The following is a 19,480-nucleotide window of genomic DNA, read 5'->3' on the forward strand; positions in this document are numbered from 1 at the left end:
AATGCAACCTTTTTCCTCATCTAACATCATTCTGCCTTGTGTTCTACCTGCATGAACCCTGCATATATTGTACCTCAGGTTTCATAAACCAGAGAGCCTCTGCCTGGTGACTGCAAGGATTAAGCAGTGTTACTGCTCTTTTAAAGTAAAGTGTTTCACACTTGCATTAAATATTTCTTACCTGAAACTTGTTTCCCAGAGTCCAGTAGGTAAACCAGTGCCAGATAAAGCTTCAATACTGTTCAGAAATTCAGGGTTGTCGTATGACCTACAAAATGTTCTTCCTCTTTGGGATCTGTGGAAATTTAGTATTTTTCTCAGCTGAAAAATGCTTTGGTTTTGATGTTGCCATATTTGCACGCTTCTTACATGGTAACAGTAGTTGTGTATAAAACTTGATACACAACTGATTTGAGGTAGAGTGGTGTGGACTTAAGTAATTATCTGTTCTTTTCCCATGAATAATTGAACTAAACCAGGATGAAATCTGAACATGTCAAAATAACATTTGTTGCTTTATTAAAGGGTTACAGTATTACAGGGGTCATATATTAAAAACCCTACTTTCAGTTATATACAACACATGCTACATCACACATCAGTTTAATGTACATCATACTGTTGGAAAGATGTGGTGAGGTAATAAGTGGAAAAAGTGTGCAAGCACATGCACACAAATGCACAGTATCTGACAGGTTTACTGGAAAATACATTGAACTTCCAAGGGCTTTTGCTCTCCCTCTCATATGCAGTCTTTAATTTCTGGTTTTTGTAGTAGTGTGTTACAGCAATCTGCTCTAGAAACCTACCTCAGAACAGCATTAAAATCATCCCTGTCCGTATTTGATAGTTGTGACTGACCACTACATAGATGAGTAAATCTCTAATAATTTGACAGTAATATAGTTGTGAAATATGATAAATATAACTTCTCTTGGCTACAGGTAACTTCTTTATATAATTTTCAGCTACTGGCTAAGGATATTAAATAGCTTATATATTGGTATCCATCATTTGCCTGCAAAGTTGGATAGTCCCTTTAATTTTTATATCCAGCCATTTCTGATTACAGAGGCTACACAGCAGGTAATGACTGAAGTCAGGTACAAAACCCTGTGACAGTTGTTGTGTAATATAACACATTGGCTATATAGCACCTTCTATCTGTTGTAAATCTGGGTTTATTTCCATATGCAAGTAGCAACTTCATTTTGGTAAGACACATCATTAGTGTTTTTAATCTAAAATATCTGATTCAAATGTGAATTCTGATTTATAGGAGCAGATTATTAAAATGCTCAAATTGAAGGGAAAGACTGGATTTGTTACAGTCTGCTCTCCAAGTCAAATTATATAGTACTAACTTTATTCACGGCAGTTAACAAAGATTAAATCAGAATAATCACACTAATGTACATATACCAGCTACACAGTTCAAAGGATATGATTTCCTGTGTCAAATGATTTCTCATAATAATAATAAAACTCTTGCTGTACAGTTCTGTATTTGAGAATATTTATACATAATATAACATACAAAAATATTTAAATGTTGTGGCAGTATTTTTACCATCCAAACTTAATTTACAGGGAATAAACACCAGATAGTTTATCTACAGTCCGTCTAAACTGCCAGTTCTAAAAGGCTGAATGTAACTACATTTAGTACCGAGAGGTGTTCAGAATGTTACATCATTTCAGTTCCTTTTTTTTCTTCAGCTGTTTTTTTCCTGGAGTGATTCTTGAAAATACAATATACAAACCCTCATATCTTAGCAATAAATGTACAATATCTTACATTCCTCACTTCTGAAAAGATAATTTCAGGTAATAACATCATAGCTTTATGTGATTTTTAGAACAAGAAAGCAAACCAAGAGAAGAATTATTTCAGTGGAAAGTGTTAGGGTTAGGTCTTATCATCATAACAACTTTCTTTAGTGAATATGACCCCCCCCGGAATTCAGCCCAATAAACACCATCCTGATACCGACTGCGGTAGTGTCCTCCACGATACCAGACTCCGTTGAGATTTGAATGAGCACATGCATTGTACCACCATCCTCCTTTCTGGTAGTGAGCACAATTACCTGTAAAAGAAAGCTCCATTTCAGTCTTGGGAGTAAATGAAAAACCTTACAGGAAAAAAAACCCAGGGCAGTGGAAAGGGACCTTGTACCTGTGTATACATCGTGATCCCGGTCCAGCGTGGTGAACTGTTTGCCATTGTGCCAAGTAAAGGAATCTCCTGCATTGCCATTGTAGCGTCCCAATCTCAACTTGTAGTATTCACTTTCTGGCTCCAGTCTGAAGCTGGCATACTCAGCAAATACTTTTCGACCTGACCAGTCTTCCATTGTTATGAGCAGTTTGTAGTTGCCTTGATTTGTTAACCAATAAATATTTTCTAGTCCTAGCCAGTATTCTCCATCTATATTACCAAATCCTTGCTGTAAAGGAAGCAGGAGAAGCATGTTAATAATACATATCTGGTTTAACGGTAAATCTGAGTGTATCCTTAACTAGAAAACCACAGTAACTTATTTTATAGAGACTTCGTCTTCTGGAAAGGTAAACACACAAGTTCCTTTTCAAGGAAGCTGTGGCCAGACTGTAAAATCCCTCTTTAAATTAACTTTACCAATATATTTTAGAGGGTAGAAAATATGAAACTGCTCACTTGTCCTAACCTTGTATGTCTCCCAGTTCCTGAAAAAGTTGACAGACCCATCCAGGCGTCTCTGAATGACTGTCCAGCCACCAGGGTCATGCCGTTGATCACACCAGACCTGCATAAGCTGGTTTGTGTTTTCTGGCTTTACAAGGTAGATGGAGCTTGTATCGTGGCCATCTTCTAATGCTTGCAGACAGTCTCTCCAGGGCCCTGTGTCAAAACAGAAGGACTCAGTATCAAAATGCTGTTGAGCATATTTTTAATCCAGGGCGGTGTTTGAATTGGGAGCTCTTTACAGTACATTTTCTTCTTCTGAGTAGTGCATTTGCTTTTCCTCTTATTGAAGGTACAGTGTCCACTGAATGTTTTCAAACAGGCTGATTTTTTTGTAACTTTAGAGCATTTCACAATGAATTACTGATAAAGGCAGATACTAGTTTTTGTTCTTTTTTAAAAGCAGCTGCACTTATAAGGTTTGATTATGTCTTCGAAGAAACTCAATGTGAAGGACCCCACATATAAATATTAGTAATTTTGTTTAGAAAACAAAATAGCAAGTTTGACTTTCTTTTAGTCCTGGAGAAATTTAGCTTTTGGATCCCCCAAACTGTCATTGACACAGACATTATCAATGGAACTGGCAACACTGAGAATGTAAGGTTGCTGTTATCACCCTTAATAAATGATAAAAAGAAATAAAAGAGCGTGTTAGTTCAAAGTCATTGTTAAAGGAACTCATAAAATTGTCAACCACAGATCTTTGATCATGTGCATTAAAATAAATATATAGCAGTGTACAATGTGGCATTTACAGCTTTCTAATCTTGCAGTTTCTTTCTAGGCCACATGGCAACAGTGCTTTACTGCACATGAATCTTTTCTCTGAACGTGCTTTAAGGTGAAGATAAGCTATTATAAATACTTCAAAGCAGAGTTTGCTGCTACTTTTCCATGACAGGTGTGTTCTTGTCAGATACTGACTTTCCAGAACTTTGACTGAGGTGTGTAGTCTGATATTTATCATCTGAAATGGGAAGTGAAAGGGGAACTCACTGATGACAGTGGGCTCCAGCACAGATCTGTCAGACCCCACAATTAACTCTGCCTGGATTTTTATTGTTTGTTTATGTGAAGTTCTTTCTTCGTACTTTGTAGCAGCTTAATTTAAACACACTGATTGGGAAACCCATTCAGTGCTGTCTGGAAATTCATATAAACTGTATGTCAGCCAGGACTCCATCGGCACAGGCACTGAGTTAATTGTTTCATATTCAGTTTCCTTTAGAACTCTTGTGGATGTGCTTTACTCCTTGCAGTTTGTTAGTATTCATTTCTTTCATTTGCTTTATAACCTCTCCTATCAGCATTTCAGTTTTGAGGTAAATCCTGCAGAATATCTTCTTGCCGCTAGCTTAGCACAGGAACGCAAAAGTGTCTCCTCAGTGAATACTCGTATCAAAATTGATTTAGATTTTGTGCTCTTGCCTTAATTTCCCTGAGTATATCTTTTTAACCTACAGGATATATGAGTTTAAAGCATCTGCTTCATTAAGCCATAATTATCAGTATGACTTTATAATGAATCTCTTATGTATGTTTATTTTTGTACGCTAATGCCTCTTTTGAAATAGTGTGTGACCATATAACATTAACATAAACCATATGTTAATATTGCATTAACCTTAGCATTACATTTGCTCTTTACTATTTGTTTATTTTTTTATAATGCATCATGGGCTTAAAATGTTTACCTGCAAGTTTTATCTGGCAGAGTATAGTCAACTGGTCTGTGTGCATGTTTTTCTAGGAATAATGTCTTGTGTAGCAACTGCACAAGGAAACCTGCATTTCGTAAGTGATACAACTGATGACTGAATGTTTTGTTCCCAGAAGAGGGTTTGTTGATTTTTTGGGTGAAGATGATGAATCAAATTTATTTAGTTTTCCAATTTGGCTTTCATTTATTTTGGGTCTCGTCATCTTCCAAGGTTGCACTGGCAAATTTATAAAATCAGTATTTTGGTAAGCTATTCATGTAAGTCTGTTCTATACAGAAAATATAACAGTGCTTCACATAGTAGTATTTGTCCTGTTGTGTGTAGAATTCTACACTCTGGTAAATTGCTGTTTCACATTTACTTGAATTATTGACCCTGGGGGTTTTTGTGATGTTATAAACTAAAACCCACTGCAGATAAACCACGTCTCCTATTTGCACTGGCATAATCAAACTTGTAATTGTTTGGCATTAGCACATGCAGAGTTGTTGGGGTTGGGAGTGTCATCCCACCCCTAAACCCCTGGGCAGTAACTCCCAGAAAGGAGGAGTAGTTAGTGTAACATCTAAACCATTTCATCCTGAAGTCTTTTATTAGGTTTTTAGCTCTTTCAAGCAAGTCTAAAGGGCAGTGTTCCTAAAAAGAACTACAGACATTTCACTTGGAATTCATATTTTGCTTAGTAGAAGAGATTGAAATACAACTGTAGCTATTTTGAAGAATCTCTGTGTTGACATTAGGTGACTTACTGGCTATGGATTGATTATTTTTCTGTAGCACTTCAGTGTTTTGCAGACAGAATTAAACTTACGCAACTTGTCCTTTTGGGCATGAGAGGGAAACAAGAATTTGCAAATAAGAACTTGAAATAAATGATTTATGGATAAAATTGCAGATTCTTCTACAAGTGTTTGGGGTTTTTTGTGTGGGGTTTTTTTTGTTTCTGTTTTACCATTTCCTTTACTTTTGCAAAGAACCAGCAACAGGAACACTGGGGTGGTTTTATGCCTCATAAAATGAACCTTTGAGAAATGTGTGGCTGAAAGCATGACACCGGTCCTTGCAGAGAAATTAATTTTCCTAAAGTATGTATCTCTAAAATTACTTCATATCCAGTGATGATGCCCACATTTTATAATGCATTTTTCAGTTTCTTTTCTCTAAAGCATTTTGCTGTGAGACTGGGGTTCTTTAATTGTTTTACACCATGTTTTTATGATTTACTTCCAATGTTATTGTGCAGTCGTCTTAGTCTGTAATGCCTCTGAAATATGCAACACTTCAAACATTTCTAATTCATTTTTAACAAGACACTGTTCTAAACCTTGCAAATCAGGCACATTATTTTGGGTTACTTGGCTAGTTGTTCTGGCTTACCTTTATGAATATGGATAAAATATTAAGTAAATATACATTTAAATCACACTACACAGTAAATTATAATAGCAGATAGGGAAAGACATTTCAAATGTGACAGAGAAATACTTCTAAACTGTCTTGTTTTAGATTATAGTCATAATAATGACTTGTTCTGAAGTAGGAGATGTCAAATCTTATCTTAGTATCATGGACTTTGGAAGGGACCTCTGGAGATGGACATGAAAAATAGCTGGTTAAGCAGCAGTTCCTCAGGTGAGAATCTAGGGGTTCTGCAGGGTTGCAAGTTAGTCAGGAATCAAGGTTTTACTTGGCAAGAAAGGAAAATGCTGTATAAGGATAGATAACAAAACTACTATGCATGTGAAGTAACTTTTCTGTTCTGCTGTGTGATCGTGCAGCCTCGGCTCCCATCTGGGTACTTTAAAAGCATGAGGAGGACGAGCACTGGTTTGTAAGTTTTCAAGAGTGTAACAGGAAGAAAAAGGTCTTAAAAGAATGCTTGAAAGATACTTCACTTACAGAAAGGCAGGAAAACACTGTACTAAGCTTGAGCCTAGCTTGAGATCAGAGTCATGGTGTAATTATTTAAGAGGCAGTCCTATAGGCTTTAGACTGAAATGCCTGCTCAAGGTTCTCATTGTGGATATTTTTTCCCTGGAAAAATAAATTGTTCTGGGTTTTTTTGGTTGCTTGTTTTGGTTTAATGGGGTAGTTGCATTGTTTGATAATTCTAAAGAGTTTGCTAATGTCATTTGGAGTATGTTGCAAATAGCCTTGAAATACATTGAGTGCAGTTCATTTGCATTACCGTGTTTCAAGTCTTTCAGTTGGCTATGGGTTCTCCATCTTTTTTCTGAAGTACACACACTGCAGAATACAATTCTCTTGTGTGAGACACCTAATACTTGAACTGTTGTGTTTTTTTTCAATATGTGGAGCCATAGGTGAAACTGGATTCTATACCTGTTACTTCTTTATCATGTAGATCAACTCATCTCTAATGTGATTTCAGAGGCCTCTAATCTTGCTTATGGCAGAACTCTTAAGACTCTTAATGAGGGCTGTATAATATCCCTTAGTATTCTACCACTTTGCTTCCCTTTGCTCCTGCCTTAGAGCATAAGTGCCCTGTGTGAGGTGTGGAACAGTTTACGTATTACTTTTTGAGTTACATAAGCACAGAATTTACCATATGCTACATCAGCAGGCTTGTAATAACTAACTTCATAAATGTTTACACAGAAGCTGTCAAGCCCCTTCAGATGTCAGGAATTATAGGCACAGGTAAAGAAAATTTAGATGATTGACTGTTGGTGACTGAGTTTTTCTGCAGCTCTTTTTTTATCTCATACATGCAGTATAGATGGTGGATTTGTCCTGGCAAATTAACAAGAGAAAGATATGTGGGGCTAGTGTGTCTGTATCTGTTAGTCAGATTTCTTTTTTTGCTTTCATTCTGTGCTTGTACTACAACATGTATATTAAAAATACATAAGGTAGATACACAGACAAGATTAGAGCTGAGGAATTAGTTCAGTTCAAAATAATTCTTTTGCATTTATTTTGCTAAATAAATTGTCTGCATCTTTGATATTACAATCAAAATGTTACCCACTGCATATTAGCATAAACTAATGTAGACATATTGATAGTATTACTTACCAGATGGTTTATCAGTTGAAGTTGGAATGCTAGTAACTGCAGGCATAGTTGGTAAGGTAGGTGGCAGGACCTTTAAGTTCTGATCACTCTGAATCTCATTAGTAGATATCTGGTTGATAATGCGATTGTAAGTAGGAGGCTGGTACACTTTGTTTGGTGGCTGCGGAGTTTGTGGCAGTGGCTTTACGGACGGCATTTTCTGACAGTGTTCTTCCAGTTGGGCAATTATTACTGACTGATTATTGGCAATCGACATCAAATGTTGGTACTTGTGCTCTAAGTCTTTGTATTTGTTTGCAAGTTGTAGCATATCTGCAGTTTGGTTCAAGATCTTATTCTCAAGTTGAGAAAGTTCTAAGGCATTGTCACGTTTTCGTATAATTTCATGCAGTAACTGCATGTAGAGTTGTGTGACACGAGAATTCATGTTTCTACTCTCTTTTCTCAAGAGTTTGACCTCATTAACAATCCCACCATCCACCTCCACCAGTTGCTGGAGAGTTTCTATTTGTCTCTTTTGTTTGATAAGTTCATTGTTAAGTAACTGTAATTCTTGTTTATTTACCCTGTTTTCAAGTAGAACTTCAGGCTCCTTAGAGTTGACACAAATAGCACCCGTCACTCTCTGTTGAGGTACAATAAAGGTGTAAGTGCATTTATCCTGTGTGTCACTGGAACGCTTATATCTGTTCATATAAATGAATTCCTGTTCTGTTTCCTCATCATTGCCTTCCAGTTCCTGTGTCTCGCTCGCTGTAGCTCCCACAACAGCTATTAGCATTAAGCAGGTGAATCTTGTTGTCATCATGATCCTCTTGTTCTGGTCAAATACTCTTCTGCAATGAACTTCTTAATCTGTTTTAAAATAAATTTAGCAGTAAGTAACAAATAGGAAATAGGTGCAGGTTTACAAAACAAGTGATAATCTGTGCTAAAACTTGCAAAAGATTGCATAGGAACTAGTATGGCTTTGTACAAATGAAAGACTTTCCTTGTCCAGCATAAACTTAGGTTGGCTAAGGGGGACATCGTGGGAAATGGTTGTATCATTCTGTGGCCGGAACTGTAGTTACTAGTTATACGCTTATCTAAAGCCTGCCACCAACCACAAGAAACTTAAGAAGTAAATACCAGGATTTGAAGAGTCCTTTTCCCAGGCAAGTACCACGGAAGTTTCCAAGATCAGTATTTTCATTTAAATATGAATTACATTTTCATTTCTTAGTTAAAAATATAGATGTTAAAGTATGCACAACTTAATACCTGCTGTTAAAAGTTCTAAAAATATCAAATAACTCATTATAATTAAAATCTTTACTGCCCAGAAATTACAGGCAGTAAAATCTGTCTGATAGAATTTGCAACTAAAATATTTATTGTTACGGAGATGTCTCTACACTCAGACTGCTCATTTCACTTCATAGTCCTTTCTTGGAAGGGAAAGCCATGTGCATATATGCATGGTGGACAAAGATGACCCCCCAGCTGTTAAAATTAGCTAGTAGTGCTTACTGACATATGAAACAGAAAAACATACAAAACAAAAAATCTGAAATTTTGGTGAAATTATGCTTGGTTCTCGGAGCAGATTCATATTCAAGGTGGAAATTTGAGGCCATTGCTTTTTCTTCAAAAATAAGTCAATACCAGCACTTTACAGGCAGCAGTCTTCTCGAAAACATGAGCTTGGCACTGTCACTGTTGCCAGGAATGCCTTGTTACAGATCATTCTTTTATCTGCTGCTTCAACAGCACTTTGGTATCATGTATTTCTAACAACTTTAATAGGCATGTGTATATAACCTAGTTTTCTTAAAATAAATAAAATGGGGCAAAAGTGCTGTGTGGAGCTTTTTCAGTGTATAAAGCCTGCTTGATACTTTTTAAAAGCAGGGTGGTGTTTCCCATCACATTTCTCTTTGCTTGTAAAACATTTCACATGGAATAACCATTCAGTGTTTAAATAACTGTCACCTTACTGCTTGGTCATCTTTAGTACAGCAATCTTTTTTAAATTACATGAAATGATGATAGTAGCAGCTGTGAGAAACTGGAATGAATCCAGCTGAGTGTGACCAACATGGATAGCTAGAGGCTGGCAGACATTATGTATGAGGAGCAGCAGAAAGAGCTGGGCTTGTTTAGCCTCTAGAAGGGAAGGTGAAGGAGACAGCTTACTGCTGTCTTCAACTACTTAAGGGGTGTTTGGAGAGAAGATGGATTTTTTTTTTTTTTGAAGTGCACATTGAAAGTATAATGGTCAATGCATACAAATTGGCCCAAGAAAAATTCATTTTGGGTAAAAGAATTTCCCAGGGAGTCTGTCCAAGGACAGTCCTGAAAGAGGCAGTAGAAACCCTATTCCTGGAAATAGGTAAAGTTCTGATTCAGGCAAGGCTTTGAGCAGCGTGATCTAGTATTGAAATTAGCCTTGCTTTGTAAGATGAAGGTGAGGTCCCATCTGATCTGAATTGTTCTGGGATTGAATCTGGGAAACTAGGCAGCTGCTGACTTATCAGAGATTTTTTAATTAGGGTTTCAATATAATGATGGACATGAATGCTGAAATAATTATACTGAGAAGAGAGATGCTGTCAGTCATTCATTTTTCTGTTGTGTTGAAATAAACCATAAATGTTTTTGTAAATGATTCAGAAAAAGTGACCAGGACTTGATCTTTCTTAAAGTTTCTGGATATACATTTTTGCCTCTGTTTTTTATTTGGAATAAACTAATTTTGCAAATGGCAAGGAATTGTGCTTTACAGCACCTGCCAAGAATCTTGAAAACTTGTCTGATAGAAGTTTGGAGTTTGACATGGATTCTGTAAGTAGTGGAATGTTATTTGGAGCCCTGGAAAACAGGGAACATAAATTTACCCCAGACAGCTTTAACTTGCATAATCAGCATTTGCACAGCAGGTCACACTTGGAAACCCTGGCAGTTTTCCAGGCCTCGTATTTCTGCACAGATGGAGTGTTTTGCAGTGTGTCTCATGTATAGGTATAAAATGGATTTTATTTCACAGTTTGAGTTGAAGTATCTTTCCCTGCCCACTCAAAACCTGTAATTATTGTAACCACTGGAGAGAAACTGAAATTTTCTCAGACTTCACTTGTGTCTTTGTTACAGCAACTCATGCCTCTAACTGAGGACAGGATTTAGGGCACACATTCTTTTCCAGGCTGAAGAAAGAGCAACATATAAAAATTTGATTTTTATTCTTCAGGGGTTTTTATGAATTATTTAAGAAAAACACTGAACAGAGGTCATCAGCTTCATCCTCACATGTCAGTTCAAACATCTTTCAAACTATAATAGACTGTTTCAGTTAGAAGGGACCTACAGTGATCGTGTAGTCCAACTGCCTGACCAATTCAGGGCTGACCAAGTTAAAGCATGTTATTTATTAAGGTCATTGTCCAAATGCCTCTTAAACAGTGACAGGCTTGGGGCATTGACCACCTCTCAAGGAAGCGTGTTCAGTGTTCGACCACTGTTTGCCATCAGTGAATAACATCAGCATAATTAAACGATGCTGAAATACTTCATTCTCATGATCTTGCCTGTATGTCAGTTTTTCTAAGGTGTCCTTACTACAAGAAAAAACACTGGAAGGAAAAGTACACTGGTAACAGAATGCTCCTGTACAAAGAGCAACAAGAACCATATTATCTTCAGATGTTTGTCTTCCTGTTTATGAAGTGATCTCTTCGGTCTTTTATTATCTCCTTGTTCAGTTATTTTCTACTTGTTGTTTTAAAAAAAACATTCAGCATGAGGCCTATTTGTTGCATATTGTGGGGAACTACATAACATAAATGGCATTTCTTCCTTTCTGCAGTTGGATTCCAGTGAAGTTCACAAGCAACATGCTTGTTCAAACAACTCCCCGTGATTAATCTTTCACAGAGGAAAAAGCTTCCAGAGGAAGTGGGGAGGGAAGCCGGGGAATCAATTCTAAAGCATTCAGTGCTTTTTAATATGTTCCTCTTTGACTAGGAGAACATCAGATTTTAGGACATCAGAATTCCTTCCCATGGGAGAGGAAGATCTAATTTACTTGATGTCCAGCACACTAACTTTCAGTTTTCTTCTGTTGCACTTACGCCAAGTAATTGCTCATACTCTTTGTACTTTGCTAGTGCTGTTGCTTGTTGATCACTTGGCTTTTACTGTTTCTTTGGCTCAGCCCTGCTTTTCTTCTCTCCCAGTAGCTCTTCTGCAGTCAACTAGGAGGGAACTGTATTACTGGGGCCACATTTGTCCCCAGTGCAGAATTCCACTCAGGTAGCGGTAGACTTTTCAACCTTGCCATTGCACAACACTGCGTTCTTTAACAGCATGTTTGGTGCAGCTTTTCTTAATTACTGAAAATACATCAGGTCTGTCATCTGCCCTCATGCACACTGACAAAACTTCAACAAGCAAACACACAAACAGAAGAGAGGTGAAAGAAGCACACTTAAAAAGAAAAAGATGTATCATTTTAATAAGAAAAATAGAACTTCTAGCTAGAAAAAATATGGAAGTTTGAAGCTATTTCATTTCTAGATTCTGCTGTTCAAGACTTGTGTGCTTGGGAAAGTACTTTTCATAGGAGTTGAGCTGGTAACTTGCTCTAGCGCAGATGCACCTAAACCCAGTTTTGTGCATGTTTCCTCAGCAGTATGTAGTACTTTATTTAGGCCGAATATTGTCTTTTGCCAGTGTAACTGCATCTGTATGAAAGCTTCTGGCAGTATTGTTGTGTGGGTTAGAATCATAGTATTTTTCATGCTCCTAACCAGCATAAGTATTTTGGTTAACATTTCGCTCTGTAGAACAAATGTTGGCCTATCTCTCCATATAGCTGGAAGTAGGTAATTATAAGTTGGTTTGTTTGCTCCTTCATTGTTTGTCCAACTGAGGATGTTCCCATGATCTGGTGAAAAAAGAGGAAATAAACTTTCTGAAAGGGCTATCAGATGTTTCAGCATTTAGTTGTTTTTTCCTGTCGCTTAAAGGGGAAAAGTAAATACAGTCTTTCTCTGGCTTTGCTTTGAAACATTTGTGTGGCCTATGCTGTCATGCTTATATGGGACTTTCGGTGCCTTAAAATATATTAGCTTTTGATTGTTACCAGTATCTTGAAACTTATATGTGAGATTTCAACAAGATTCGAGTATTTTACCATATCAAATTACACAGGTGCTTCACATCCTGTAGTTTAGTCAATGTCATGATCCTGAAATGATAAAGGTAAAAATATTTCGACATGCAGAGTACTACTGTTTGGCAAGTGTTCGCTTTGTTTTAACCAGCTTGCCTCAAGCAGTAGCATCAAAGGTAGCAATGTCAGCACTGTGGCCTTTTTTCTAACCTGCTTATAACAAAATACACATTTCGTTGTGGATATTCCACCATGTGTATCTCTTTCATAATCTGTACTTTATGATGACATGTTTCAGAGGATCTAATTTTTACAAAATAGGCTAGTTAAAGTATTTTATAAATCGTGAGAGTTCTCCCTGGGATTTTGTGCCCAGGAGAACAAAGGTATGCCTCTGTCAGATAAAAATATGACTTGTAATAACATAACAAAGAACCAAGCTTATTTGAAAATGCTGCCAGTAGCCTTTCAGTGTTATGGCTGATTTTTGCTGGATGAAATTTTGTTCATAAACTAGACATTGCAGTACTACTCTGGAAAGAAAGGTGTTTATAAAAGCCTGAATATATATTGTCAACACAGTTGCATCTAGATCTAAAGTGGTTTGCAATGCTGAGTCTTTTAACCACTGAGAGATTGGTATCTTGTCTCTGGGAGTTATGCTGTGTTCTTTTTATGCCTGCACTTTTCAGTGTTCCGCAAAAAAACAAGAAGAGCTGAAACAGTAGGAAGGCCACTGGATGGTTGCTGGGCACTGAATTTTATTATGCTTTACTGTGGATTACAACTCATTTCAAGGAAATGTTTTGACATGTGAGGAAGGTATCACTTGTACTACAGCAGTTTGGAGAAATACAAAGGCAAAATAATGACCTTGTGTGGAAAACCTTAACTAAGACAAATATGGAAAATAACTGTTAGATTTCGTACCAGCATATAAATTTTGTATCTTAAATTGCATTGGTATGGGTTACTCTTACAGATGTGGAACATTAAAGAACTCAGTAGTTCAGAGTAGCAGAATTGCTTCTTGCTGCTGCTCTTGTTATTCTGTATATAGTAAACTGTTAATAAGCCAGAGGACTGTAGCTAAGAAAGTGATGCACTAGGCTATATAAATGCAGCTTTTGTACAAGTGATATGTGACACTGTGTTTACCCTTGGAGACTGCCTTACAGAGAAGGCAATTTTCTGTGCTAAAACTAAGATGTTACATGAGTTGACATCTTACTTCAGTAACTAGTTGAATTGTGCTATCACTGAAATTATTGCAAAGATAATCTAACTAAGAAAACCCTTTACCAATATGTTTTGAGGAGCTAATGCATCAGAGCCTGGTGTGTGATGAAGACAGCAGCAATTCTCACTTCAAAAAGTTAAGAGTGGAATTTTGGTGGGCTTGTACGTCAAAGCTCAAGAACTAAGGAGACATTTTTTATTTTATTGGGCTTCAGTTACAATAACTATTTTAAACAAGGTGGGTTTCCTATGGGACTTCATATGCTCAAGCAGAAGGCTCCTAGAATGTCACATCCCTGATTACTTCCAGAATTTGGGGGTGGGAGGTGTATTTTTTATTATTTAACTCTGTTTTCAGTATATAGTTCTATTTATGTGTCATTTTAATTTTATTGCCAGTAGGTGACTTTCATTTAATTAAAGAATGGATAGGTTCACAGTTTGTTCCTATCCTTGTAAATTGCTCTGACTCAAGCACTTACAGTATAGAGGCTAGACTGTTCAGAGTATGTGCAGTTCTAACATGCCACAATTGAATGCATCATAATTAAACTGGTAATGCAGAGGCTTTAAAGAATATCCGGATAGATGGAAAAAAAACCCCACGTATATAATGAAGGATGAGATATGCACTTTTGCACAACACAGATTTTTTTTTCTGACATCTCCCTCTATGGTTGTTTTGACACGAAACAAAAAAAAAAGGCAGATTCTCCATACAGATGAGTTCATTTTGCTACACTGAATTGCTCTGTTACAAAATTCAGTTCTTGTGTACTGGTCATATTTAATATAACAAAGATAGCATTCATCTGAGGGGCTTTTCCTACATATCTCCCATGTTGTGGAACCTTTTGTGCTGATTCCTCAAGCATTTAGACATAAATGGAGGCATGTTCTTCACAAAAGGAATAGTGTTAGCTGTTACAGCATTTCTTCTTGAAAAGATAAACTATTTTGTTTGATTGTGAATTCACACTTAGTTTGATACCTGATCATTCTAAAGAAGAAACATAAAAAACTAGCAACAAATCTTCACTGTTTAATACTGGTGTCTTTGGTATCAAAAGGGGTTTATAGGTTAGTGCAGTCTTACACTTTAATTGATAAAAGCAAATGGAGCAAGGGTGTTGAAAATGTAAAATCCTACTATAAAAAGATCAGAGGGTTTGGGTTTTGTTAACAAACATTAGTTTTTGCTTCTGCAGAGTCCTTTGATAGGCAGTGTTTGTGGACTTACAGTTAGCTGGCATGTTCCAGGCACCAGGCCAGTAATATGATCTGGATTTCACAACACCATTGTGATAAGATAGATAAGCATGGATTTTTCTGAAGCTGCTTTCTTTCTAACTCCCTACCCCTTTTCTCAGAGCTCATGCTCTTTGCCTACTCCTTCTCCCAAACATCCTCTTGCAAGGAATGATGTTAATCCATCCTGTCAATCTTCCAGGTAGCCTTAATTTTTAATGTGATTTATTAATTTTTGCTCTTACATAAGGAGAGTGACTTCCACTGGTACAGTTTGGGTCTTTTTAGAATTAACATCATGTCGTTTGGTTGTCAGATAAAGGGTGCTGCTGTGAAAAACCTCAACACTGATTATTTTTTCAGTTTTGTAAAATGAAACAGCAATTCACAGTGGAAACACAGCACAGTAGTGTGCGTGCCACATGTATTAGGAAAAGCTTTAAAGTTTTGCTTGAAGTTTTAAAGTAAATAGAATAGGGGAGAGGGAAGAGCTGACACATAAGAGCATGCAGTTTCTGTTAACACAAGCATGATGTAAAAAACTAAGTTGAAAAAAACTCAAAACTTATGGGGAACGATTTTGGGGTTGTTTGGGGTTTTTTTTTGCCACTAGGTGCTGGATTCCATTGTAAGCAGTGCCACACAGCCAGAAACCAATTCACTGCTTTTATTATAATGCATTTGATACTGAGCTTTTATGTCCACTTAAAATTGGGGTGAATTTTTGGTTCAAGCGCTAGTTCTTAAAAGGAAATACTTTTGTCACTGAGCCGCATGGATGACTAAAGCAACACTGCAGAATGAGTGTGTCTTAATTGGCTCCTGGAGAACTTTTGTTTTGAAATACTATCAAGTGCTGCAGGGAACTTCAAAAGCTGAGGTATCCTTTGCTGCTGTGGAACTTTCTTCCAGGTTTTGGGAAAAAATGAGCTGCTTCTTAGTTACACCAAGTACAAGTTTTCTTTCTGGATGACCAGGAATTTTAGTCATGTTGATTGTGGATTGTTCTTTGTGCTTTCGTGAAGTTCTGTCATAGATGTGGAATGTAATTATTGAAAGAGCACTGCTTTTGTTGTTGCTTCCCTTAACAGCGGCCTCACCTTATTTTCACTTAATCCAATCACTACCAAAAAGTGCTCATACTGTGTGTGCACACACGTTGTCTGTAATAGCCCTTAAACACATTCACATTTTGATAAATGTGACTCCTTTTACCCATGAAAATAGTTAGATCATACAGTATTCAATACTTACACAAAGGTATTCATAAATGTTAGGTTCTTTTTTTTTTAATTGAAACTTTTGCAATATCTTTCATACTTTGTATAGACTCTCTTACAGGAACTTTTGTATCTCTTTAATCAGACAGGAGTGTACGATTGGAGATCTCAGTTTTTAATACAGGTAATCCTTTAGAAAAGTTATCATAGGAATCAGTATATCCTGGAAGGTTTGTTGAAAGGTGCATCCGTTTAGAGCAAGTCTGAGGAAGCTCGAAGTTACATGCAGCACCAAGTAAGGTTATAAAAAGATTCTGTATTTCTGAAAATAGTGGCAAGAAGGCTTTTCCCTGCCTGGCATCATTAAGTGTCTCGACTATCTTTCAGTCGTGTTTGGGGGCTTCTTTTTGTTTGAAGGCAAAAAGAGGCTTGTGCTTTACACTGGAGCAGTGCTGTCTGTGACAAGGTAACCCTCACTGGTGCCATGGTCCGGCTGCAGCGCAGTCCCTGGGCCCCGGCCGCACACCTCGCATCCACCCACCTCATGCCCGCACTTACCCGTCTCTTTCGGTTCTCTCCTCAGCCCGTGGCGTGCCTCACCCGAGGGTCTCAGCGCAGCTCGTCCGCAGGGGCTGTGACATCTCACTCGGCTGTGTCAGCGGAGGCAGCTTAGCCCTGCAGTTAGACGAGGCAGTAACCGGCGGCTCTCACCATCCTTTCTTCTCCCGTTCTCCTTTTTTTTTCCTCCCTGAGGGTATTTCACTCCGTGGCAGCCCAGCCTCAGCCGCCCATCCGCGCTGCTGCGGTGCACGGCCGGGCTCTGGAGTCCGCGGTCCGTGGCGTCAGGCGAGAGGCTGAGGCAGCCCGAGGTGAACTTGAGCTCCTTTGTGGCACGATTGAGTCCGGGCCGGGGAAAAGAGGAGGAAAAAAAAAAGAGGGGGAAAGGCGATCCTGCGGCGAGCCGCCCGGCTCCGGTTGGGCGCGCGTCCTCCCTCCTCCCACCAGCGCCGGGACCCACCCGCGACAGACGGCCCCGGGCCCCGCCGCAGGCATGACCTCAGCGCGGGGCGGGAGCTGGGCTGAGGGGGCTGAGGGGCCGGGCCACGGGCTGGGTGCGCGGCCCCCGGTGCTCCAAAGCGAAACGCCTCCGTCTGTCAAAGGGGGGAACGGTCGGCGTTGCAGCGCTTCGCGTTCCGCAGGCCGCGGCTGAGGAGCGGGCGTTTGGTTTCTGAGCACGAACAAGGTGGTAGAGTGTGTAACTGAGGAGGGTTCGGCCCCAACATGTCGGGGGCAGGGAGGGCCGCGTCCTGCTCGGTGGTGTGGAGAGATGAGGCATAGGCATCGGGGTCACTGCTCGGTTTTACTGACTGCGCCTCTGTGATGCTCAGAGAAGGAAGGCAAGGCAGCTGTATGCAGAGAAGTGCCAATATTCCCCATGTTTTCTCCCTTCATAAGTAGCTGTTATCAAGAAATTGCATGTTCCCAGAAATAAAGTTGTTCAAATTCAGGTAAGCTCTTCACATAACCCAAAGCCTTTCCAATGCACTAGTTCTATCCTGAAAAGGCTGGTTTAATTGAACCAGAAAGTGATAAACCATTAATTTTTGACAGACTTAGCAACAGGCCCATTACATTTTCTTCCAAGGGAGCAGGTTGTCATGAGTGTGGCTGGCTTTCCCAAATTCCTGACTATTTCCAGCCTAAGAAGGCAATTCCATACCTAGATTACTACTTGAGTATTTAATTGGTATTTAAGAATGAACATTTTCAGGTTCTTTGCTTTTGTGGAAAAATACAGGTTTTTTAACTTGCTGTAATGCCCAGGAGCACCAAGGTTCTTGTAAATACAGGATTTCCCAAGGATAAAGTTGGGTTTTTAGGACCATATTTCTAAATTGCCCATAACCACTTTTGAGCTCTTTAATATATACTTAAGCGCTATTGATTTTAGGGCACTTATTTAAGTGCAGTTAAATGCCTAGAAACTTTACCCATTGAGAGAGACTAAATAGAGACTTCCCTTGTGGTGAGTTTTTTAGTCATTAATGTTCTCTTACAGATAATTGTGTTATAAATAAAAGTATTTGGAAGATCAAAAGTAGCCAAACCCAATGTCTTTATTATAGTCCTCTTTTCTGAATAGGAAACAATGTATTATTACACAGATCAACCTCCTGATGAGGTGCTGAGTACCTTTCTGTCTTTTTTAAAGCTGTCTAAATGGCCTGTTCCTGGAAACTTTTATATATAGGTCATGCCAAATTGTGTATGACAAAGCTGCCTGATTTCTTCAGCCTGTTGCAATTTTGTCTATTGGGAAAATAAAGTTGTGCCAGCTCGATAAGTGATAGGGAGCTTCAGTGGATGTGCCAATGTCGAGTATCAGAATTGTTTGGGTGTCAAGAGGTGTTTGCCTTTCGGAAAAGATTGAGGAGAAAAATGGAATTGGCATTCTGCTGGGACCAAATGGGAATGCCTTTTCCTTAGATCTGTAATGCTGTGGAGTTCATTGCTTTTGCTAAAGGCTTTAGTCTGAATTATGTGATTTTCAAAACATTTCATAGTTATTCCATTTGCTTTTCCTACTGAGAATCCCAGACATCAGCTTGTATTTAAATCCATGATTGGGGAATAACAGATCCTGCTAATAGTAGTGTACTAATAGCCAGTTATTTCTGGCTGTGAAAGCTGACAGTTGTCTTCACCAGAGTAATTCAGTCACCAAGGAGTGGTCCAATGTTAGACTTGGCTTTGAGAACTAGTGAAAATACTGTAAAACAGATGGTCATAGAAGTTAATTTTGAGTCAGTGATCGGAAGCTCAGGGTAAACAAAAGAGATAAGAATGTGCCAATCTTAAAAAGGCAGACTTTGAGCAATCAAACTGAGTAGTCTTTTCAGGCAGTGCAGTTCAGTTGCTGAATTCATTTGCTAGAAGATCACTTGAAACCAAAAGTTAAAACCAAAACCTGTGTGTGTAGGAATAGCAAGAAAAAGAGCGAACAGGCAGATTCAAAGAAGAAACATAAAGAAAAAAAATACCACCCAGACTTAAACACGAAAGTGTTTATCCAAGCTCTATCTCAGGAAGTCCCTAAACCACAGCTCACTGCTGACAGGAAGCTACA

The 19,480-nt window shown here is 38.4% G+C and overlaps 2 protein-coding genes across 8 annotated transcripts in view; one reads left to right on the plus strand and one right to left on the minus strand.

Moving 5' to 3' along the window:
- RALGPS1 (Ral GEF with PH domain and SH3 binding motif 1) overlaps positions 1-19,480 on the plus strand; it is a 74,370-nt gene that overhangs the window by 20,283 nt on the left and 34,607 nt on the right. The window lies entirely within an intron of this gene.
- On the minus strand, positions 497-17,012 carry ANGPTL2 (angiopoietin like 2). The gene is made up of 5 exons (XM_061352661.1): positions 16,912-17,012; positions 7,495-8,349; positions 2,691-2,884; positions 2,180-2,450; positions 497-2,090 (listed from the first exon to the last, which is right to left on the minus strand). Exons 2-5 carry the CDS (start codon positions 8,300-8,302, stop codon positions 1,891-1,893), a joined length of 1,473 nt encoding a protein of 490 aa, XP_061208645.1. The 5' UTR covers positions 8,303-8,349; positions 16,912-17,012; the 3' UTR covers positions 497-1,890.

This window comes from Neopsephotus bourkii, unplaced genomic scaffold, assembly GCF_033783945.1.
Source record: "Neopsephotus bourkii isolate Nb327-2 ecotype Australia unplaced genomic scaffold, CSIRO-AGI_Nbou_v1 NB_659, whole genome shotgun sequence".
NCBI lineage: Eukaryota > Metazoa > Chordata > Aves > Psittaciformes > Psittacidae > Neopsephotus > Neopsephotus bourkii.

Coding starts and splice junctions, on each gene's coding strand:
- ANGPTL2 (XM_061352661.1), bottom strand. CDS start 8,302: ATGATGACAACAAGATTCACCTGCTTAATGCTAATAGCTGTTGTGGGA. Junction 2,885..7,494: donor TTCAACTGATAAACCATCTG/GTAAGTAATACT, acceptor GTTTTGACACAG/GGCCCTGGAGAGACTGTCTG. Junction 2,451..2,690: donor GGAACTGGGAGACATACAAG/GTTAGGACAAGT, acceptor CTTCCTTTACAG/CAAGGATTTGGTAATATAGA.